At 35.5% G+C, this 22,917-nt stretch overlaps 1 protein-coding gene across 7 annotated transcripts in view; it reads right to left on the bottom strand.

Moving 5' to 3' along the window:
* LOC145247998 (acetyl-CoA carboxylase-like) overlaps positions 1-22,917 on the bottom strand; it is a 248,546-nt gene that overhangs the window by 153,052 nt on the left and 72,577 nt on the right. For 2 of the 7 annotated variants that reach the window (XM_080109677.1, XM_080109678.1), the window contains exon 1: positions 13,592-13,926. The exons of 4 other annotated variants lie outside the window; for them this stretch is intronic. In XM_080109677.1, the coding sequence (XP_079965803.1) occupies positions 13,592-13,626 (35 nt within the window). In that variant the 5' untranslated portion in view covers positions 13,627-13,926. Of the gene's footprint in view, positions 1-6,025; positions 6,058-13,591; positions 13,927-22,917 lie in introns of those variants that run through there. One more of the 7 variants, XM_080109679.1, reaches the window with a different exon arrangement.

Here is a 22,917-nt window from a genome sequence, read left to right as displayed (position 1 = left end):
CTACGTTTTGATTTAGGCATAGATAAAGAGTGGGGAAAATTTTTGACAGGATTCAGCTAGACGGGTGTTTTTTGTAAAAGACTGGCGAGGGGGGACCAGAGATTGGAGTTCAGATGAGCTTGCAACATCTCTTCTGTGGGAAAGAGGCTGCAGGGAAGAGAAAAGGGCACCCCCCCACTAAGCCACAAAGTCTATTTTGTACTCTATCAAGGCAGGATAGGCTGTTTTTAACAGCTCCTGCCCAGATATGGCAACAGTATTCCATCCTTGGACGTACTTGGCTTTTATATAGATAGAGAATTGCATCAGTAGTGAGATTTCTTCTGGAGCAGTAAAGGGATCCCACCATCTTTCCAGCGACCTTAGCAACAGACTTGATGTATGTGTTCCATTTCAGATCAGGAGTGAAGGTCAAGCCCAGAAGCTTGTCAAAACATGGGGCTTCTCCTAGACGAGAGCCATCCATTTCAATTGATGCCAGATGGGGATCAGAGCGTTGATGATGTAAAGATAGGAGTTTGGTTTTAGATGCATTAAAAGTAACCAGCCACATCTTCCCCCACTGAACCACTCGTTTGAGATCAGAAGAGAGAGAATCAGAGAGAACTTTGTCATTTACAGCCTTTGATGTGTTGCTGTAGATGGTCGTGTCATCAGCATAGATGTCAACGAATGATTTAAGTATGTGTTTAGGGAGATCATTGATGTAGATCAGGAAGAGAGTTGGGCCCAGGATGGACCCTTGAGGGACTCCAGCATTAATACTGCAGGCCTCTGATTTTTGTTCATCAACCACTACTCTTATGAGCCTATCAGAGAGAAATGATTTAATGATTGAGAAAACATTTCCAGTTATACCGTAGCTGGAGATCTTGTGAAGCAGGCCTTTATGCCGTACCTTGTCGAAGGCCTTTGATATGTCAAGAGCAATTGCCCTGGAAAGGAAGCCTTTGTCAAGAGATTCACTAATCCTATGAGATATAACCGTTAGCACATTTGCGGTAGATCTTGCAAAACGGAAACCATATTGCGTATCACTAAGAAGGTTATTTCTGCTGAGGTGGTTGACTATTTCTCTATTTAATATGGATTCTAGCAACTTACTCATGACACACAGGAGACTTATTGGTCTGTACTGAGAGCGAGATGACTTATCATCTGAGTTCTTAAATACAGGGCATACTGATGAGGTTTTCCAAGGTGTTGGAAAGCACTTCTCCTTAAGGCAACACGTAAACAGTTTCGAAAGTATGGGAGCAAGTTCTGGTTGAAGCTTTTTTAACACTATAATTGGGATGCCGTCAGGGCCAGTAGCTTTACTGGAATCAAGGTTCTTGATTAGCTTAGCGACCTCATGCACAGATATTTGTATGTTACCTAGCATGTTCTGTGTTATAGGAGGAAATATGGGGAGTTGATGGCCTTCGTCGCATATGGTAGAATTAGCTGCAAAGTTCTTGGCAAATAGTTTGGCCTTGTCTGAAGCTGAGGAGATGACCTCTGGTCCGTTGATAATGGTTGGGATAGAACGCACCCTTCTGTTCAGGATCCTATTTGTTATTTGCCAAAACTGGTGGGAATCAAGCCGTTGATCAGCTACTTTGGATTTAACAGACTGGGCATATAGCTCTCTTACATTTTTTATTACTCTTTTACAGTGGTTGCTAGCGTTCCTGAAAGCAGCTTTAGTCTCAGTGCATCTATTACGTTGGTAGCTATGGAAAAAGTGATTTCTGTGCGCAATGGCAGCAGCACATTCTGGAGAGAACCATGGCTGGCTGGTAGGTTTTTGTTGGAATTTTTTAGATGGTATGAATCGGTCTATGCCTACAATTAACCATTCGGTCAGGTCTGATACTATAGAGGACACATCATTTTTAAACATGGAGGTAGCAATTTTTATCCTATTTATTTTGATTTGATTTTTTCAACAAATTTTTACTGGACATAAAGAATACAACTTTTAAGGCATTTTCAAGACATTTTCCATATTCAAGGATTTTTCAAGATAATAGAAATAAGATCTTTTCAAAGCAAAAAAATCAAAATTCAAAAACTTTTCCTGTGCCAACCCTGTCTATTTATCAGATTCAAACACTTTACTCATGACACACATAAGACTTATTGATCTGTACTGAGATGCAGAAAACCGATCTCCAGAATTTTTTAAATACTAAGCAGACTAATATGATTTTCCAAGGTGTTGGTAAGCATTTCTTCTTTAGGCATTGGTTGAATAATTTTGCAAGGATGGATGCCAACTCTGGTTGCAACTTTTTGAGTACTATGACTTGAATATTGTAAGGACCAGTTGCATTGCTGGTATCAAAGTTCTTTAGTAGCAGCATCATGAACAGATATGTGGATGTCACTCAGATTGTTATTTGTCTTGGGGGGAAATTCAGGAGGTAAGAGGTCCTGGTCGCACAAGATTGCATTTGCTTGTAAAGTTCTTGGCAAAGAGATTGAATTTGTCAGCTGCTGACGAAATTACCTCAGGCTTGCTAATGATGATTGGGATTGATGATGCACATCTGCTCAGGACCTTATTATTTGCCAAAACTCATGGGAGCTCAGTCTCTGTTTTTCTATTTTGGACCTGATGGACTGAACATGTGACTCTCGCATTTTTTATCCTTTTGCAGTAATTACTGGCAATTCTAAAGAATACTTTAATTTCAAATCATCTATTGCATTGAAAGCAATTGAAGTAATGGTTCTTATGTGCAATGGTGGCAGCACATTCAGGGGTGTACGAAGGCTGGTTGTTCGGTTTCTGTTAGAATTTCTTAGAGAGTACGATGGTTAACTAATCAGTTGTGTCAAATGCTATAGCGGATGCATTCTTTTTAAACATGGAGCATAGAGATAGTTTTGATATCGAAATAAATGAATGATCGGAAGACCCTAACGGAGGCAAGACTGAAGATGAGAATAGTTCAGGACATGTTAGAAAGAGATTTAGAAGATTCAGATACTAAAAGTGCCCATCGAATTGAGAATATTGCCAGAAAAAAAAACAAAAAAACTGTCGTATTTAACCAGACATGGTTGGATAATGATTCGCTGCCTAAATATATACACACACACACACACACACACATTCTTTAAAATTAATGGTTTTCATATTGTGCTAAATTCTATACTAGGTCTGCTTAGTAGGTGATTGTTACTCAGCATATGTGCTGCTTCTTTGTATCATATTACACTCCATTATTCTTTGTCCACAATTTTAAAGTCACATAATAGATGGTTTCCCTTTTACCTCCAGCCATACCAAACTTTTCAATCCCTTCACATATCATGGATTTTTGATGTTCTTCTAACCTCAATTTTAGTGCGTGACATATCTCAACTTTGTATAGTTTTCCACATTTACATGGAATCTCATACAGTTCTTAGTCCTGAATAATTCCATAATATTCTCTTAGCCTTTCTGTCTATTCCACTTTTTCTCAGAAACTGAGCCAATCTGACTGAAATTTTGTATGAACCTTTGTTATAAAGTGCAGCAAACTAAGTATTATGATATCTGTTGTATGCACAGTTTGTGATTAATAGGGGATTAGTATTTAATGCAAAAATGGGTACACATTTAATCATATTTAACCATCAAGTTGACAAAACACTGTAAATTAATGAACTTTAATTAGTAAAATATTCAGAGTGTTTTTTTCTTTGTTTTTTTTTCTTTTGTAAAATTAGAAATGTTTTTGGCTTGTGTTGTTATCAAAGTGATGTTCAGATGTTACATGCTGTAATGTGACAAATATCTCTTCAGTTTGAACTTTTTGTTTTTTAAGCTCATTGTCGCGGTAATATGAGATTTGACAAGAAAGCTCTTAGAAGCATTTTTAATTACTAAAAAACACTTTCTCTGCTGGCTGTTTTTCTAGACAAAATTAATAAGAAAAGTAAAGTTTTAAAAAAATCCAATTAATTTTAATATAATACTTCCTTCTTAAACATGATTTCAAAGGCATTTTGCCAATTTATTCTAAATTTTGCATTTCTTAAAGAACTTTTTGGGCAAATCTCATTTATATATGGAACAATGTTGATACAATTAATCTAAAGCAGAATCGGGAACAAAAAAAAAAAAAAAAATTGGAACTTTTGGAAATATCATAATCAGTAAAATTTGTGCCTATTTTCTAATGGCAAAAACAATTCTTTTGTCTTTTTATTTGATTTTGTTCATTTGTTCACAAATTCCTCCTAGGATAGACTCCCATAACTATATTCATGTATATTTCATGTTGATCAAAGGGGAAACAATATTATCTTAGGGTTCTGCATTGATACTTGACATCCATAAAAAATATATGCTTAGGATTCAAAAATCACAGAATTTTTAAAAAAATAAATGTTAATAAAGCATTTCTGTCTCAAAACAGGAGTGAACAGAGATCTTCATTGAGTCCAGGAGAATGTAATAGATTTCATGTTTCATACATCCTTTCTCACCCAATCAATGTCGAGCACATCATTAGACCTCCACTCCAAAAATTAAACAGAATAAATGTAAAAAATTGAATTAAAAACGATAATATTGTTACTGGTTGGATTTTAAAGGGCATAGGGTTCCTTATTTAATGATGGAATTTTTTTAACAATTTAATGTTTGAAAAATTATACAGCTTTATATAGTTCTTGAAAGTGAAAAGTTGAGAGAGGGATATAGAAAGGTAGATAGAAGTATACAAAAAGAAAGAGGGAGAATGGAAAAGCAACTAGATTGCTAATTCACCAAAGCCCATTGGTAGACACTGAGATTTTGTTTATCTTTTAATAGCTGGTAATTCTTAATTCATTTTTTTCAAAAATTAAAATTTCAACAAGTATTCCTGACAAAAACATTATCAGAATTTGGCAGGTCTCGAAATAAGATCATCCTTTATTACATACATTCTTTTTGTTTAGTTCATAATTTTTTTTAAGAAACCTATTAACTTTGTTTGGTTATATTTTTTTCTCCATAGAAATTCTCCAATTTCTCTTGTATCTTTGACAAGTATATTACATTTAAAAAAATTATTTTATTCAAATTCAAAGTTTCTAATAAGTCATTTTATCTTTCATTACAAATTTCAGTGAGAGAGTAGGAATGATTAACTCTGACACAATTCTAAGTCCTCATTCTTCAACTAAAAAAAAGAGTGATCACTGGGAGGGGGGGTCAATCCACTATAATGTGTGCATTATAAAAAAATAAATAAATAAATAAAAAAAAAATGGAGAAACATTTTATAGCCAATGTAACATTTTGACAAAATCCCAAAATGACATTTTTCTCATAAAATTGAAACATTTATATTTTATGATAGTTTAACGGTCTGAAATCGATGTTTCGTGCATGTATAAATTGAATTAAAAGTCAAATGGACATAAAAAATTAATACTTTGGGAATCAAAACAAGTCAGGTAGTATTTCCAATTTTATAGTTTTTAGGAAGGTTATTTAATCAGTTATAAAGAACTGTGTAAATGGAGTTCAAAACTGCTTGAATTATACAAATATTCCAAGTGATTCAATAGTTATCAAAATTTAAGGATCTAAAATTTGGATTATTTGGATTATTCAAACTACTGTTCTTAACTTGAGTGTATTTCACACATTTTGTCTGATATAACTTCCGCCCTTCTTCAGATGAATTTTGTCGAGTCTGAAATCATTTATTGGTCAAAATGTTGTGCAAATAAAACTCATAACAACATTAGCCCAACAATTCAAATACAAATTATCAATCCTTATCTATCACAGACCAATTTCCAACATTTCAAAAATTTTATTCTCTCCCGGTAGTAACTAGTTTCCTGTCAGGTATGTATCTCTCCTTCAGCAAGAAGATATGACATTAGGATTAAAAAGTAGGATTAAAGAGCCAGTGTCCCTGAGGAGTACTGTGGCCTTCAAAAAATGCCTGAGCAGCCCCGTCGACATTCCCCCAGTAGGGGATGTCTCAGGCAATTAGCAATTAACTAACCCTTTCTTAAAAAGAAGGAAAAACCTGGGAGAACATACTGCAATCAATAGGGAAACAGCGGTTTCAGAAATGGACAAGACTTGATTTTGATGCCAAGAGAAAAGGTCGACTTAGACCGGAATGCTTACTTTAGGACACAACATCTGTAACATCACTTTATGAGGTCATAAATGCTGAAGTAAAACCAGAGAATGATGTCATCCATTAAAACAGAAGACAAACTATTTGTACTTTATTCTGTGGCGTCAGCAGGTCATGTAACTTTAGTGGAACGGCCTTCTATTGGTGTAGGCCACCTTCTAGTACGTTACAATGCCTGATCATCGAAAATAATCGTGCATAACTTCAGAAAAAGATTTTAAATTTTCTAATAGCAATCAGTAAACCAATGTTTTGTTATTGTAAAAAGATTAATACTAAAAATAGAAAAACAATTTTGCTATTATCCTCAGCTGATCAAAATTGTTGTATTTTTTTTCTTTTTTTGGGTGATAATCTCCAAAGTTGACATCGCCCAAAGAATTAGCGACAGTTATTCACAAATGTAATTTTAACACAATGATATTGTTAATGTTTTTTTTATTATTTTTTTTAGATTAGCAGCTTCTTGAAAAAAAATCAGGTGTTATCTTTAGTTTAAGGACACAAATAAACCATAATACTTGGTTTCATCTGCTGAACATTCATTCTGACAAGATTCTTGTACAATAAAACTTGTTATTCAATCTAATTAAAAAACAAAGATACAGAAAAAATCTATGCGCTCTACGTACCAGTCACAGAATGAAAATGTCATATTCTAAAAATCACATAAATTTATCAACTAGCTTTTTTAAAATTTTTTAAAATCAAATTTTATGAGGAAGTGAAACATTGTTTTGATCCGTCATATTTAATAATAGGGACAACTCAATTCGAACTACCAAGATTTTAAAATCAGTCTTGTAATGGCTACAATATGCTATTAATCGCTAAAAACCATAGGCGGACCTGAAGGAGCTTTCCTCCTTGCCATAAAATTATTATCGTTGTTAACAAACTTAACTTTCATATTAGAAGGAAAAAAATTTTTAAGTTTATTTAATGACTTTTAACGTGAGGGATCACTTTTAAATTATAACGTTCTATTAAATTTTTCATATACACACCACAAAAATAGCTTAATAAGGAGGGTTTTGCTGATTGACTGAAAAGTGGAGTATCAATTTGATAGAACGTATAGGAACTTTGGTCGGAAGTCATTACTTTGTAAGGGTGTGAGACAGCATTCACCAATTTATAATCGGATCTATCAATTTTTAGGACTGAGGTTGCAGGTGCAGGAATCTAAGTCGAAAGTAGTAGGGTATCTGCAGGACCGTTAAAGGTAAATTTAACGAGATCGACGATTAATAGAAAGATGTCGCCAGATCACATTCTTATATAAATAAAATAAAGATATAGAAATAACTTTGGAAAATAACACTTGACAAAGAACTTGAAAGCACTGTATTAATATGAAATAAACAACATTTATTTACGTGTTAGGAATAAAAGTTCAAATCGTTCTAACGCAAGCATTTTCTTGTAAGGAGTGTTCATTATGCAGGACTAGCTAAATGAGAATTTCGTGAAAATAGCATGAAGTTTAAAATTACTGATTTTTATAAACAGTGTCATATGTGGCTTGAAATTAAGGCGATTATTTTCTGAGAGAAAAAGCGAAATGTGTGCGTGCGTGTTCATCACATAAGAAACAGTAGTTCGAAATAACATTGTTTAAAAGAATTAAATTCTCGTTTGATGTGGTAATTTTCCATGATGAGAATTAGGCTTCATGTGCATGAAGTGCAAATTCAAGAGTGAGGATTTTAACACCTTCTAATGGTAGAGTTATCCTAACATCCAGTTCTGGGGAAGACAAGAGAAAAACTGGAATAAAATGATTTGATTTTCGCAGCAAATCCTTATATAATGATGTTCTTAAACGTTCCAGCCAGTTTGCTTTATCACTACGCATGGAAACCTAACATAGTTCTTTTGTTTCATGCGTGCGGGTAGTTAAATTGCAACATTTACGCATTCTGATACTCGTGAGCGTTGAACAGTGATCGCTACAAAAATGTTTCTGCTAAAGATTTGTTCCAGCCATATGTCATTACAAACGTTATAATTTAAGTGATCTCCCACGTTAAAAGTCATTAAATAAACTTAAAAAGAATTTTTTTTTCCTTTAATGAAAGTCTGTTATCGACAATAATCTGCAGAAAAATATACGAAAATGAATTAATTTTACGGCAGGGGAAAAGCTCATTTAAGTCTTCCAAATCATAAAGTAATTGTCTTACTTAAAAAAAAAAAAAAAAAAAAAAAAAAAAAAAGACCAATTTACGTAATCTGTTTAATATATTTTCGTTCTATGACAGGTACATACAGAATAAAGATTTTTTTTTTTTTTTTTCCTTTTTTAGGGTGAATTCTAAACTAAAATATTGCTTTGAGTAAAATTGTTTTTCTTTTTTATTTTGAGTAATGAAAACCATTTGCTTTTAAATTTGGGTAACTGAAATACTAATTAATTTAAACTTGACGAAGCCTACATTTAAAGGTACTCATGTAGGAGTTGTCTCCGTCTTTATAGTCTTCTTTTGGTGTTCAAAAATTTTAATCATTTGATTACAGTGTAAGACAAGAAAAATTAACACATGAGTACCCATTTAACATTAATATTTTTCAAATCGTTTTAACTTTTTAGATTTCTGTCCTAAAAGTTAAACTAAACAAATGGAAATCTCACCTCATCAAGTTGAGATAAGTAAAATCAAAAAAGAACAAAAAAAAAAAAAAAAAAAACATTAAAGATAGGCACGGCCAAAACGGAAGGAGGAAGTATTTTTTGATGAAGTCTCTTTAAAATCTACCAAAAATCAAGTAATTATCCAATCAATACAAAATTTTCACCGATTATTAAGTGAAGAATGAACTTTATAACGGTGTACTTTTTATTTTCATAATATCTATCTCTCTCTCTCTATATATATATATATATAAGTGAACGTGTGTGTGTGTACATTTCCCTACGCAATAACTCTGTCAATTTTAGTCTACAGACTCGAAATTTGATATACAGGGTACTGAGATTTGGGAAAATCGATGTGATCGGTTTTTGGCCAGAAATTTGGCGATTAAGGGGTCAAAGTTCAACAATTTGACCTTTGAGAACTCTACCAAACTCCGACAATTTTGGGTCTATGCACTTGAAATTTTAGATATAGGTTCCTTGGACATGGATCTAACTTAATAACTTGATTTAAGCCCAAAACAAATTTTAAGGGGTCAAAGTTAAAAAGTTTTGCTCAGCATACGCCTCCAAACACCCGGGCACCCATGCTAGCATATATATATATATATATATATATATATATTTTTTGCTTTGCCTTCTTTATTTGTGGTTACAAATATGCTTAAAATAAGCAGCCAAAATTGAACAAAATATATTGTACTGTGGGGAGGATGAGCATTGTAAATAAAAAAAATTTTTTAAAACTGTACATATCAGATTTTAAAGGTTGAAAATCCGAATTTTGAAGATGTTTAATTTTTCATCTTTTGTGTTTTGAAGTGTGAAATTCGTTGAATATGTTATCTTTCAGATTAACAAGAAAACAAAAAAATTATATATTTTTATTATTTCTACAAAAAACATTTTTAAATCTGTGAAAAAAATAAATAAAATAATTTTCTTTCAGTGAGCCGAATATTGCTAATATACCATTAAATAGGAAATGCTTTGAAGAATTGATACAAAAAAAAAACAAATCGATAAATATGCTAAAAATGCAATAATTTCTTTCAGCAATTTGTTGATACATGATATTACCTCACCTATGGGTAAACATAAGCCTACAAACAGTTGTTCACATTTACAAAATTTGTTTTTTGCTGCGACTTGCGCTCGACTTAGTTTAAAGTGTGGAGAGGAGGGCTTGCATCTACCACACTCTTGTCCAAAACCACATGGTCCTGATGGCAAGATCACCAATTTTGATACTAGATGCAAATGTCTCCAACACATACAGCGCCTAGCATTCCTAAAATAGTCACCCATCTGGTACTGGCCAACCTCATCGTTGCTTAACTTCGAGGATTATGTAGGCAACAAATATATATATATATATATATATATATATATATACATATACATATACATTGCTTACAAAGTTAATTCTTCACTTAACCGTCAAAATAAATGTTAAAAATACATGGAAATGAACTTTATTTAGTCCTATCAAGGCTGCGTAGTTTCTTCCAAACAATCATTAGATTTTGGAGGTTTTAATTTTGCCACGTGTGCCAGTTGACACGGTTAAGATTCGGATTAAAAATTGTTATAAAAATAAATACAATTTAGGCACGCAGCATGATTATGTTGGTGCGTGAAAAATAAAAAATAACTCCCACGCAAATTCCGGCGTGGCCTTATATATTAAATCGACTCAAAACGAGCGGACGTAGTACAGAGCACCCCACGTGATGTTTCCGTCCAATGGAATTTCTCCAAGGACATTTTTCTAAACTTTTCTTTTTAAGCTCGCTGGGAGCCGGTCCAAATAGTATTTAAGCACACACAAACATCAAATCTCTCAACTGCATTCTCATTCGGACGTTCCATGCGTGTTACTATCACTCTTCCATTTTCACCGCTCCGCGCGCTTCATACAATTTCACAGGCGAACATTACCTATTGCCTCTCTTACCATGTTTTAACATATAAACAGTTCAGCAAAAAGACATTCTCCTTTTTTTTTTTATACGAACACTTAAAAAGGACTTCTGAACTCATTATAAAGAGAATTATATTTTATTTGTTAATGGTTGGTTTCTGTGAATAAACCTCCGTTTGTTTTGCATGTAAGTTTTCTTTTTCTTTTTATTTATTTGTGGAGGAAGTTAGTTCCTAAAAAGGCCTGACGACCCCCACACACGCGAAATCTATAGAATGAGATAAATGATCGAATTATTTGAAATTCAGGTACTTATGTTATAATATTTTTATATATTCTTATAGCAAATTAGACAAAAAAAAGATATTTAAATATGTTACCCGTCCCATCAAGACAAAAATCGCGGTGAATGGTGTTTTTTCAGAAAATTTAAAATTCTATTAAAAATAGTAAAAAGCTTTATATTATTTTGCTTTTCATGTGATAAAATTCAGGCTTTTATCTTTCTAGGGAAAAAGGTTGCTCAAGAATAATGGATTTTAATAGATTTTAACTGGTTAAAAAAAAAAAAAAAAAAAAAAACAAGTACTTGTACAGCTTAGTAAAGACATTAAAAAAATGAAAATATCAAAAAAAGTTTCAATTGTATGTATCGTTATAGAACGAAGTTCTCCGAACAAAAAATTTCACTTAATTTCATCAAGTAGTTTTTCTTTTTCAGCGGAAAAACACGGTTTTATGAGAGCGCGTTGGAGGCGGCCATCTTGGATTTAAAAAACATTGTTTGAATTTTAGAGATGACAAAGGGAGATAACTCCAATTAAAGCGCTGACATCCCTCCTCATCTCTAATACTAGCTTTTCTTCCTAAAAATCGAACATTTTGCTCGGTATCATAAATTGTTTTTTCGCTGTAAAAAAAAAAAAAAAAAAAAAAAAAAAATGCTTGATGAAATTAAGTGAAATTTTTTTTCCAGAGAACTTCGTCCCATAACGCATACATACAATTTAAACTTTTTTTTCAATATTTTTTTTTTTTTTTAATGTCTGGACTAAACTGTATAAGTACCAAAAAAAAAATGCTTTTTCTTCCATTTTTTGGAATTAAAGCTGATAACACGAATATATTTTATTAAATTAAACCAACTTTTATTTATAGTGAAATATAGGAATACAATTGTAAAATTTGTTTTTAATGGTGTCATTAGTACAGATTAAATTTTGAAGTACACAAAATGGCTCAAATTAAAAAAAATAAATAAAAACAAGGATTCTTGAACAATAAACCTAACCTTTTCTCGCCTCTGCATAACTTTGATATTTACACATTGAATTAAAAATTTATGAAATTCAAACATAAAATATGGGAAAACTAAAACGAATGCGCGTAAATTGTAAACATGACTATATTTTGAATTACAAATAGCTGACAAAAAGGGTTACAGAAACAAACCAAAAAATATTTTAGATATAGAGAATTATTTTGTTTCCTGTAAAAAAAGACTGAAAAGTGGAGAGGGGGATGGTACAGAAGGGTGGGGTTGAAAGCGGATTCAGCCACTATTTACGACGACCACGGTTCAGTATGGATCTGCCCAAGCAGGTCAGGTATTTCCGAATTTAGTGGTTTCGTAGCTTCCATTTGATCTCCGTGATTCACTCTTGTGCCGGGTTTGGTCAACTCAATCCCAATGCGGTAACAAAATAAATAAAACATATACAAAGTTCATCTTTATTGAAGCTATAATCCCACTTCGTGTGTAAACAAAGGTAAATGCCCGGTCTGGTTGATAATGATTACGAATTTGATGAGCTTTTTACTCTCGTGCTAGATAAGGTAGTTTTTAAGTAAAATTAAGACTTAGTACGAAGAAGTGGATACAGTGGGATACACAGTGATGGTTTTCTTGACATAAGTGACAAGTCATTCGAATCGACAGAACGACCGAAAAAAAAAAAATAGACTGCTTTGGTGTAAAAGTAAATAATTCAAATGTTTTTGTAAAAAATAAAAAGGTGCTTATGCATTTAGTACCGCGACCGCGCTACTTTTACATTTTTTTTTTTTTTTTTTTTGCAGGTTAAATTCAAACGTTATAATTGTAAAGTGATTCCCTCACGTCATTAAATAAACTTGTAAATTGTAAAGTGATCCCTCACGTCATTAAATAAACTTTTTTTTTATTTAAATTTTTAATTCTGCTAATATGAAAGTTAAGTCTGCTATTGACGATACTCCGCAGAAAAAAAGAAAGCGTGAAAACTGAAAAGGAATTAATTTTACGATTTTACGGCGGGGGGGGGGGGACCTCGCTCAGGTCCGCCGTCCGAAATAATCTCATCTTAAAATAAATTTGCCCAGATGATAAAACTAATGAAACCACTTTTGAGTGATGAAGAGTAAGAGGGAGGAAAGCGAGAAGAAAACAAGTCGGACAACTGAATTCAGACTTACACCGCTGCCGGAAATAAATTAGGAAAGAAAATTCAGAAATTATTAATTCTTTCGATAAAGAATTCTTGCTTTGCAATAAAAACTATAAATTAAATATATTATATATACACACAGAGCGAGCCTCCATGTTAGCTCGGTGAAACCGGTAACAAGTGACAACAACCGAAAACTAAACTCTGGTTTCGAAAACAAAAACAAAGAAATAAAACATTGAAAAATGTTATTTTTACCGATATATTTTCAGACACACACTAAATTGTTTTTATTTTATTTATTCATTTTTGTTATTATTGTTTTGTAATTTGTTGCATTTCGCGTGGACATCTTCCCAAATATCTACCTACACTACATTTAAAAAAAAAGTTCGGACTATAGGAACATGAACCAGAACCACTAAAAAAAATAAACACACACAAACACACAAATAAAAAAAAATGTCAGTCTTACGTGATATTATTGGAGTCTTCGTCGACGTATTCCATGTTATTTTTAAGTGATTCTTTTTACAAGACGCGTATTTATTATTTCTCTCGAAAACTAACCATTTGCCAGCGACAAACAACTTGCTTGCAAACATACATTTACGTAAAAGAAATCCTGAAACTATTTAGGGTGTTTCCTTTCACATGTTTATCACATGGAATTCGTTTTTATGAATGAATGAAAATACTACGACGACAATGAAGATCTACGCAGCTAACAACGCCTTTTATACAGGTTCCGTATTACATTTAAGTAGCGCACTACCCCTCCCCACGAGAGCAAAGTTTACTACAAAGGTCAGTTTGAGGAAAATAAACCCCACTTAAAATAGATTGGGAATAAAAGTAACTGAGAATCCAATCATCACGTCCTTAAATAATGAGGGCACATTTATCAGGTTTAAATCCTATTTCAGTTACTGAATTATTTAGAGTGACACGGGGTTGGGCATTCATTCCAAGTAACTTATTTTTGCTTAAACCCGGTTTTGATATTTTATTTTTGGTACTTGTTAAGATAAAGTCGACAGATCGTTTTTCTTTTTTAAGATGTCGTTTTAAGCAAAAACAATATTACGTGCTTAATTGTCACGCGGAAAATAGTAATATGTCCAAAATGTGTGAAATTTATCGAATAGAAAGTTATTTATAGTTACAAGTAATTTTATGAAATACCGAGTAAAATTGCATTTCTCTTAGGCATTATAAAGTAGATAGTGAAGAGTTCACATACAGGGGACATAACTCGCAACGAATATTTTAGATTAATTGCTCATGGCATGCAGTATTTGATGTCTATACCGATAGATTATTTTTTATTAAAAACAATGTTCAACTCAATGAATTTTGGTAATTTTTATATATATTACTATTTTCGACATGAAAATGAAGTATGTAATATTGTTTTTGCTTAAAACGACATATTAAAAAATCGGTCTGTCGACTAGCAACTTATATTGTTTTTAATAATATTATATTTGGCCTAACAATTTAATAAACAAAAGATACCGTAAAACTTGAATTTAACTTGAAAATACCATTAAAAATAGGATGGCACTTTCTCTGGATAAGCACCTTAAAAGCAGTAAGTTATAGGAAGTTCCATGGTGCACGTTAAATGCCAAAATGAAAACTCATCATGATACTTATTGGGTGGATTTCTATCAATATTTTGGTTATTTTTGGACTTTTGAGCCATTATTGACACTCCGAAAAAGACGTTCTTGTCAGCCATGTTTTTGTCGGTTTAACTTATCAACTCGGCATTACTTGTTTTTCAAACAGAATAAAAGCTTTAAAATATGTTAAAACACAAGAAGAGTATTCGGTTTAACGCCCATTTTACATATTGGCATGACGGCTTTTAAAAATTAACTTCTAAGCTATACTATCTTTGGCTAAATATTTATCCTTTCTCTCAACCACGCTCCAACTCCTGTCCCATTGCCGCAATATTGCATCTGTTTATTTTGAAGTACTTCAGTGGGATGTGCTCCAACAAATTTGTTGCACTGATGCTCCCCTTGAAATAAATACTTCCCGACTAACCCGACAAGCAACAAAATCCCATACCTTTACTGTAGAGGTCCCCCAATGCTGGAGAGTCTTCTCTGATAATTTCTTCCTTTAAACTGCTAGACTTTGAAATTCTCTCCCTGTTTCTTGCTTCTCCAACTGTACTAATATGCAGAAATTTAAATGTGAACATGTATCTTGCTGCCCAACTCTCTACTTAGAGTCTCTGAAGGCATGATCCTAAATCTCAGCAGCAATGTGCCTTGTTTGGGATGAATATGAGTAAAAAAAAAAAAAAAAAGTCCATCCTTATCACTTCTTCCCATATTTTCTTTAGTCTGACCCTGTTACCCTAATTGTTGTACATTTACTAACTCAAGAACTCTCATTCTTTCAATGTGGCCATACCATGAAAGTCTCCTGTTCTGCAAATATCCCCTTTAATTAAGATTGATAATAGCACAAGAACTATTTATGATAGACCATAAATATTGTTACATATTCGATATACTTTCCATATATGCAAATCAGTGCAGTCTAATTTACATAATTGATAGCATTTTGAATACATACTTTTTTCACTTAATTCAATAACTTTTCATCAGTGATAAGAATGGACTTCAGAGGAAAAGATTTGACAGAGAGAAGTTAGTTTGGAAGTCAATTTCTAAAAGCCGTCCAACAACCCAGTATGTAAACCTGACATTAAACCAAACATGATAAATTAGCATATCAGTCCAACAACAAGGAGGTGACAATGACAAAGTGGTTAATAACAAGGACTGACAACCTGGCTGTGTCAATCCAAAATATTCCACAGAAACACTTCCACTTAGGAACATTGGCAATCTTCACATGGTTCCTCCTGTAAGTACTAGATGTCTTTCTAGAAAGATTTCCACTAAAAAGATATGAGAGAAATGACTGCCAACATGATCATCTGATTCATTCGAAATGAATGATGTTCAACAACAGTGAGGAGATGGTGACTAAATGGTTAATAACCTGGACTAACAACCTGGGTGTGCCAAGTTCAAATTCAGTTTGTTCCACAGAAACATTTTCTCTTAGAGATGTTGGCAACCTTCACATGATGCCTCCCACATTTTAACTAGAAAGATATTTGGGCAATGAATGCCAACAATAATCATGATTGATATGAAATGAATAATAAGTCTATTATAAACATAAAAATTATTTTTAAATCATGCGCCTTTGGAGTCATGTGAACATTTTTTGCAACTGTTTGAATACTTCTTTCCTATCCACGAGATATTCTTTTATTAAACAAAAGAGAATTTAATCTTTATCACCTGATATGTTTGTTTTCATGTATTAAATAAAAGAATACAGAATTTTATTTTCTATTTAGGTGATATTAGCAAAGACTTCTATGAAATTGTTTTTATAATGGTGCTAATGACATAAGTAATTACTAGTAACCACTCATGGATAAAAATGGGTTGTATTCCTTGGAATCTGAGTGACAAGTCTACTAGATTTCCAATTCTTATGATTCTTTTCATCACCATTGCCTCTCTGATTTTCTCACAACAGCCATTTACCATGTAGTTTGTGTTGATAACGGTCAGCAGTTCTCTCTGGAATTTAAGTAACACTCAGCCTCCTCAGGAAACCAGTATTCATATGCTTCCAGTCAAGGTTTGGATAGTGCTTCGGTGCTATCCCTCCTCAGTCTTTAAATCCTCTCAGACCACCCATTGAAATACAAATGTGAAGTAAGATCACACTAAATAGTATTTTTTTTTTTTTTTTTTTTTGAATAGTTAATTCATTTGGCAAAGGATGAGAATTATCCAGGTAGAATGCTCTTCCTCATGGCCACCTAGAAAAGGAGTTGATAATGAAAGTTTGATGCATTTAGGACAAGCAAACCAGTTAGTGAGGACACGCAGAATTCATTAATATTTTAAATATTTTACATCGTTCATAGTCTCAAGATCATTTCCAAGGTAGATTCTAATTGCTAAAGAGAAAATGGCAGCCAGCAACATAATTCACACGTGGGGTCCACATAAAGCAACTAAGATCACAATACAAATGATATCAAGTACTGGGATTAGGCAAAGGCATGTTTAGACAAGTTATCAATCTAGATCCTTTCAATAACAGCGTGGACAACTTTCAGAACTAATAGGAAAATGTGTTCCTTCCTTTACTTGTTCTTGCTGCAGCGTTCACCCGTCTTTCTAAGCAGAATCAGTTTTTTTTTTTGTTTTTTTTATTACATTTTCACCCCAAACAAAGCAAATTGCCACTTTGGTGTAGGGGGCTACTATCAGGGTCAGCAACTACTGGGGCACTCTGTAGGGATTTGGGCAGCAAGATGTCGGTTCACGTTGCACTTGAACTTCTGCATGTCAGTACAGTTAGGGAAGCAGGATCCTGGAATGGAATTCCAGAGTCTAGCGGTTCTGGGGAAGAAACTACTGGAGTAGAAAGATCTTTTACATCTAGGGATCTCTACTGTGTGGGGGTGGGATTTAGCTGCCTGTCGGGTTTGTCGAGGGTGTCTGCGTCGTGGGGGCACAAGTGTCTGCAGTTCGTCAGAGCATTCACCATTAAAATACTTGTAGAACAAGCAGAGGGATGCAACGTTTCGTCGATGGGACAGAGGCTGAAGCTTAGATGCCAGTTCAGGGCCTATCAGATTGGCGACCCTTTTTTGAACCTTGTCTAGGAGCGAGAGACTAGTAGTAGACGCACCAGCCCAGATGTGATAACAATACTCCATACATGGTGGCCTTATAGAGATACAGGATACTTTCGGGTGTCGGTAGTTTTCTAGCACGGTAGAGAGAGCCTACCTTTTTCGCAGTGGCCCTGGCAATATTTTCAATATAATTGTTCCAGCTCATGTTTCCTGTGAACGTTAGGCCAAGAAGTTTGAAAGATGTACTCTCAGACAGGGAATCACTGGGCATTACTATTGGTGGCAGAGAAGGTTTCTTGTAGTTATTGAAGGAAACCAGTTTAGTCTTGGCAGCATTGAATGTGACCATCCATTTTTGTCCCCATTCCACTAGAGATTGGAGGTCATCCTCTAGTGTTTTTGCCATTTCTTTAGATATGTGTTCCTTTGTTTTCCTGTCATGCCTGTTATAGAGTGTAGTGTCATCAGCATATATACCCATCTCAGAGGCAGTTTTGTCGGGGAGGTCATTAATAAATATCAGGAACAATAGAGGTCGAAGAATAGACCCCTGAGGCACTCCTGCATTTATATCACACTGTTTAGATGTTCGACCGTCGAGGACAACCTGGATTTTTCTCTTATCTAAGAAGGATTAAATTATGCTAAGTATTCTACCAGTGATACCGTATGATTTAATTTTCCTGAGGAGACCCTCACGCCATACCCTGTCAAAAGCCTTAGATATATCTAGAGCTACAGCTCTGCCCTCCCCCGCTTTGTCCAGTGAATGGTATATACGTTCAGAGATTACAGTGAGGATGTCAGCTGTGGAACGGGCTTGTCTAAATCCATATTGTTAGTCAGTCAGAAGTGTAGCATCTGTAAGGTGCCGGACTAGAGCATGGTTAATTATGGTCTCAAATATTTTGGCGAAAAGTGGGAGGAGGCTAATGAGGCGATAATTTGATGGGTCAGTTCTTTCGCCAGAATTCTTGAATATTGGTACCACAGAAGCTGTTTTCCAACAGCCCGGAAAGCAGGATTCATTAAGGCATTTGTTGTAGAGTTTGGAGAGAACTGGAGCTACTTCGGCTGAGCACTTTTTTAATAGCACAGCTGGGATGAGATCAGGTTCACATGCTTTTGAAGTGTCAAGATTTTTTATGATAGCATGTACCTGAGCAGGGATGACTTTTAGATTGTCTAGCGTGGCGTCTGTCCGCAAAGGAAAGTCAGGCAGGGGGTGGTTGGAAGGGTCCAGTGTGGAGTTTAAGGCAAACCGGCTGGCAAGCATATTAGCTTTGTCGGTCGCTGAGCAAACAACCTCGTGATTGTTGGTTAGTGGGGGAATTGTTGATTGCCCATTATTTACTACACTGTTGTAGATTTTCCAGAAGTCACGATTTCCCAATTTTTGTGTTTCTATGCGTTTTTAGTGGTTTCAGTAAATTCTCTCTTGGCTGTCGCTATTTCTTTCTTAACGTTATTTCTAGCTTCTATGTACTTCTGTTTGTTTGAACTGGACTTATGTCGGTTAAATCTGCGGTATGCATGCTGCCTTTGAGAAATGGCAGTTGCGCAAGTCGAAGTAAACCATTGGGGAGAGTGGGGCTTGCTATAAAATTTCCGCATGGGAACATGTACTTCCATTGCGGTTTTGAACCATTCAGTGGTCTCATTTGCACACTGTTCAGCAGGAAGAGAAAAAATATTTCCCCATGGGGCATCTCTGATAAGATCTCTGATGGCTTCCCAGTCAGCCTTTTTATAATATCTCGTTGTTTTGAGCACTGGCTCTTCAGTTTTGGGTCTAGAATTTAGGGCGATTTCTACCATTATCACTGCATGGTCAGCGTTCCTGAGTGGGCTGTCAGCATTTGTTGTACAATCCTCGGGAACTGTAGTCAGAAACAGATCTAGAAGTGATGCTTGTTGTTCGTGCTGGTCAGGGAAACGGGTTGGAAACGTAACTATTTGTGATAGGGAGTGAGATATAGCAAAACTATGTGTTGTGCTGCCCGCTGCATCTGTGTGAGTAGAGAATCCAAGCCAGTTTTTGTGGTGAACATTAAAGTCACCAAATACATGGACTTGGGCGCTAGTGTCGAGGGAGAGTACTGTGTCTATACTGTCAGAGACTTTGTTTATTATGGTGCAGTCTTGGGTCGAGGGAGAGTGGTAGAGAAAATAAAAGTAGCTAATGTTGTGTTGTATGTTTAGTCTAAAGCACATAAAGGCTTGATCGTCCGTTTCTAGGTTTGTTTCTCTAGTCGGGGGGGGGGGGGGGTACGAATGTAAACTCCAAGTCCGTGCATATGTCTGTCAGAGTCCTTACGGTAGAGTGGGAGATATCCAGGCATGTTAAAGTAGTTAGAGGGGATGGAGGAGTGTAGATTAGTCTCGCTTAGTGCTAAGATATCCAGGGTATTTGTTAGGAGAAATGCTTCAACATCAGCTAAATTAGTTCTAAGCCCACGGATGTTAGTGAATGCAAGCCTCAAGGGAGGAGGCAAGTTGAATTTGTTTGTCCCTAGGCCAGGTTTGAGCTTATTTTTTGATTGTAGTGTCATCATGTTTTTAAAGAGTTTCAGTTAGGTGAGGGGGAGCTGAACAAGAGGTTATGCAGGATATCAGACATGCAACAAAATCAGACCATTGGCTGACCTTTCTTCAACTAGGACTGTGGCCTCGGGAAAGCCCATCGGGGATGAGTGCAGGGTCCCTTTCCATGCGCGACATGGCACTACAAACAACCAGATATTACACAACTGTTGATGGAGCAGCTGCTCTAAGCGCTACCAAAGAGTTAGGGCTCCTGTACTACCAGTCGGAAACAGCAGCCAGAAACTGTCAATCCGGTACCCTCAGCCCATCAGAAGAAGATCACCCCAATCTAATTGCACAGGCATGCGTGGTACTCAAGCACTCCCAAGTGCCCAGTTATGAGGGGTGGGATGTGTCGGGAGTGGGGAAACGGCATTTAATGCCCTAGACAAGAAACAAGATCTACCACTAAGTGTTTTGTCGATTCACTTGTGATAGTGTCTCTGCGCCTGACTAATAGGCAAAGAAGGAGTATGGAAGCCGTCAATAGACAGAGCCTATCTACACTTTGGTGTAGGGGGCTACTATCAGGGGCAACAACTACTGGGGTATTATGTAGGGATTTGGACAGCAAGATGTCGGTTCACGTTACACTTGAACTTCTGCACATCAGTACTGTTGGGGAAGCAGGGACCTGGAATGGAATTTCAGAGTCTAGTGGTTCTGGGGAAGAAACTATTGGAGTAAAAAGATCTTTTACATCTAGGGATCTCTACAGTGTGGGGGTGGGATTTTGCAGCCTGTCGGGTTTGTCGAGGATGCTCACATCGTGGGGGCACAAGTGATTGCAGTTCGTCAGAGCATTCACCACTAAAATACTTGTAGAAAAGGCAGAGGGATGCAACATTTCGTCGATGGGACAGAGGCTGAAGTTTAGATGCCAGTTCAGGGCCTATCAGGTTTGCGACTCTCTTTTAAACTTTGTCAAGGAGCGAGAGACTAGTAGCAGATGCACCAGCCCAGATGTGACAGCAATACTCCATACATGGGCGAATGGTTGCCTTATAGAGGTACAGGATACTTTCGGGTGTTAGTAGTTGTCTAGCACGGTAGAGAGAGCTCATCTTTCTTGCACCGGCCCTGGCAATGCCTTCAATGTAATTGTTCCAACTCATGTTTCCTGTGAACGTTAGGCCAAGGAGTTTGAAAGATGTACTCTCAGATAAAGAGTCGTTGGCCATTGCTATAGGTGGTAGAGAGGGTTTCTTGTAATTATTGAATGAAACTAGTTTAGTCTTGGCAGCATTGAACGCGACCAACCACTTTTGTCCCCATTCCACTACAGATTGGAGGTCTTCCTCTAGTGTTTTTGCCCTTTCTTTAGAAATGTGTTCATTCGTCTTCCTGTCGTGCCTGCCATAGAGTGTAGTGTCATCAGCATATATACCCATCTCAGAGGCAATTTTGTCGGGGAGGTCATTTATGAATATCAGGAACAATAGAGGTCCAAGGATAGAACCCTGGGGCACCCCAGCATTTATATCATATTGTTTAGATGTACGACCGTCGAGGACAACCTGGATTTTTCTCTTATCTAAGAAGGATTTAATTATGTTAAGTATTCTACCAGTGATACCGTATGATTTAATTTTCCTGAGGAGACCCTCACGCCATACCCTGTCAAAAGCCTTAGATATATCTAGAGCTACAGCTCTGCCCTCCCCCGCTTTGTCCAGTGAATGGTATATACGTTCAGAGATTACAGTGAGGATGTCTGCTGTGGAACGGGTTTGTCTAAATCCATATTGTTTGTCAGTCAGAAGTGTAGCATCTGTAAGGTGATGGACTAGAGCATGGTTAATTAAGGTCTCAAATATTTTGGCAAAAAGTGGGAGGAGGCTAATGGGGCGATAATTTGATGGGTCAGTCCTTTCGCCAGAATTCTTGAATACTGGTACAACAGAAGCAGTTTTCCAACAGCCCGGAAAGCAAGCTTCATTAAGGCATTTGTTGTAGAGTTTGGAGAGAACTGGAGCTACTTCATATGTCAGTTTTACAATCCAAAAACCTGGGGTGAGAAGTTTTTTAGCTTGGTAGAGAGAACCTACATTTTTTGTAGAAAACTGGGCAGCATCCCACTTATTGTTGTCTGAGAATATCGTTGAGGTCTCAACCAGAGTGCTAATTAGTTTCTAAGCTTATCTTGCTAAGATTTATTTAATAAGAACGATTTTGTGGTTAGAAATATTGTTTCAAAAAAGTCAAGCATTGTTTTTATTATATAATAGCAGGAGGTATCCGGCATTGCCTGGGTGCTTGTATGTGTGTGTGTATTGGGGAGTAAAGAAGAACAAAAAGGAAACTTAACCCTGTTTAAATATTTAAAAAAAAAAAAAAAAAAAAAAAAAACGATAAAAAACAGCGATTTTAAAAATGGGAAAAAAATAGGGGGGGGGGACGTGGTGACAGGTAGGCTCGAACCCAGAGCCTTGAGGCCCATAGGCTGAGCCTGAACACCTGCGCTACGGAAATATTAGCAATGTAAGAGTGATTAAAAAGTGAATGTCAAATATTCG

The sequence above is a fragment of the Euprymna scolopes genome, chromosome 26 (assembly GCF_053919585.1).
Source record: "Euprymna scolopes isolate OS-2025 chromosome 26, ASM5391958v1, whole genome shotgun sequence".
Classification (NCBI taxonomy): domain Eukaryota; kingdom Metazoa; phylum Mollusca; class Cephalopoda; order Sepiida; family Sepiolidae; genus Euprymna; species Euprymna scolopes.
This window is presented reverse-complemented; position numbering and strand designations above follow the sequence as displayed.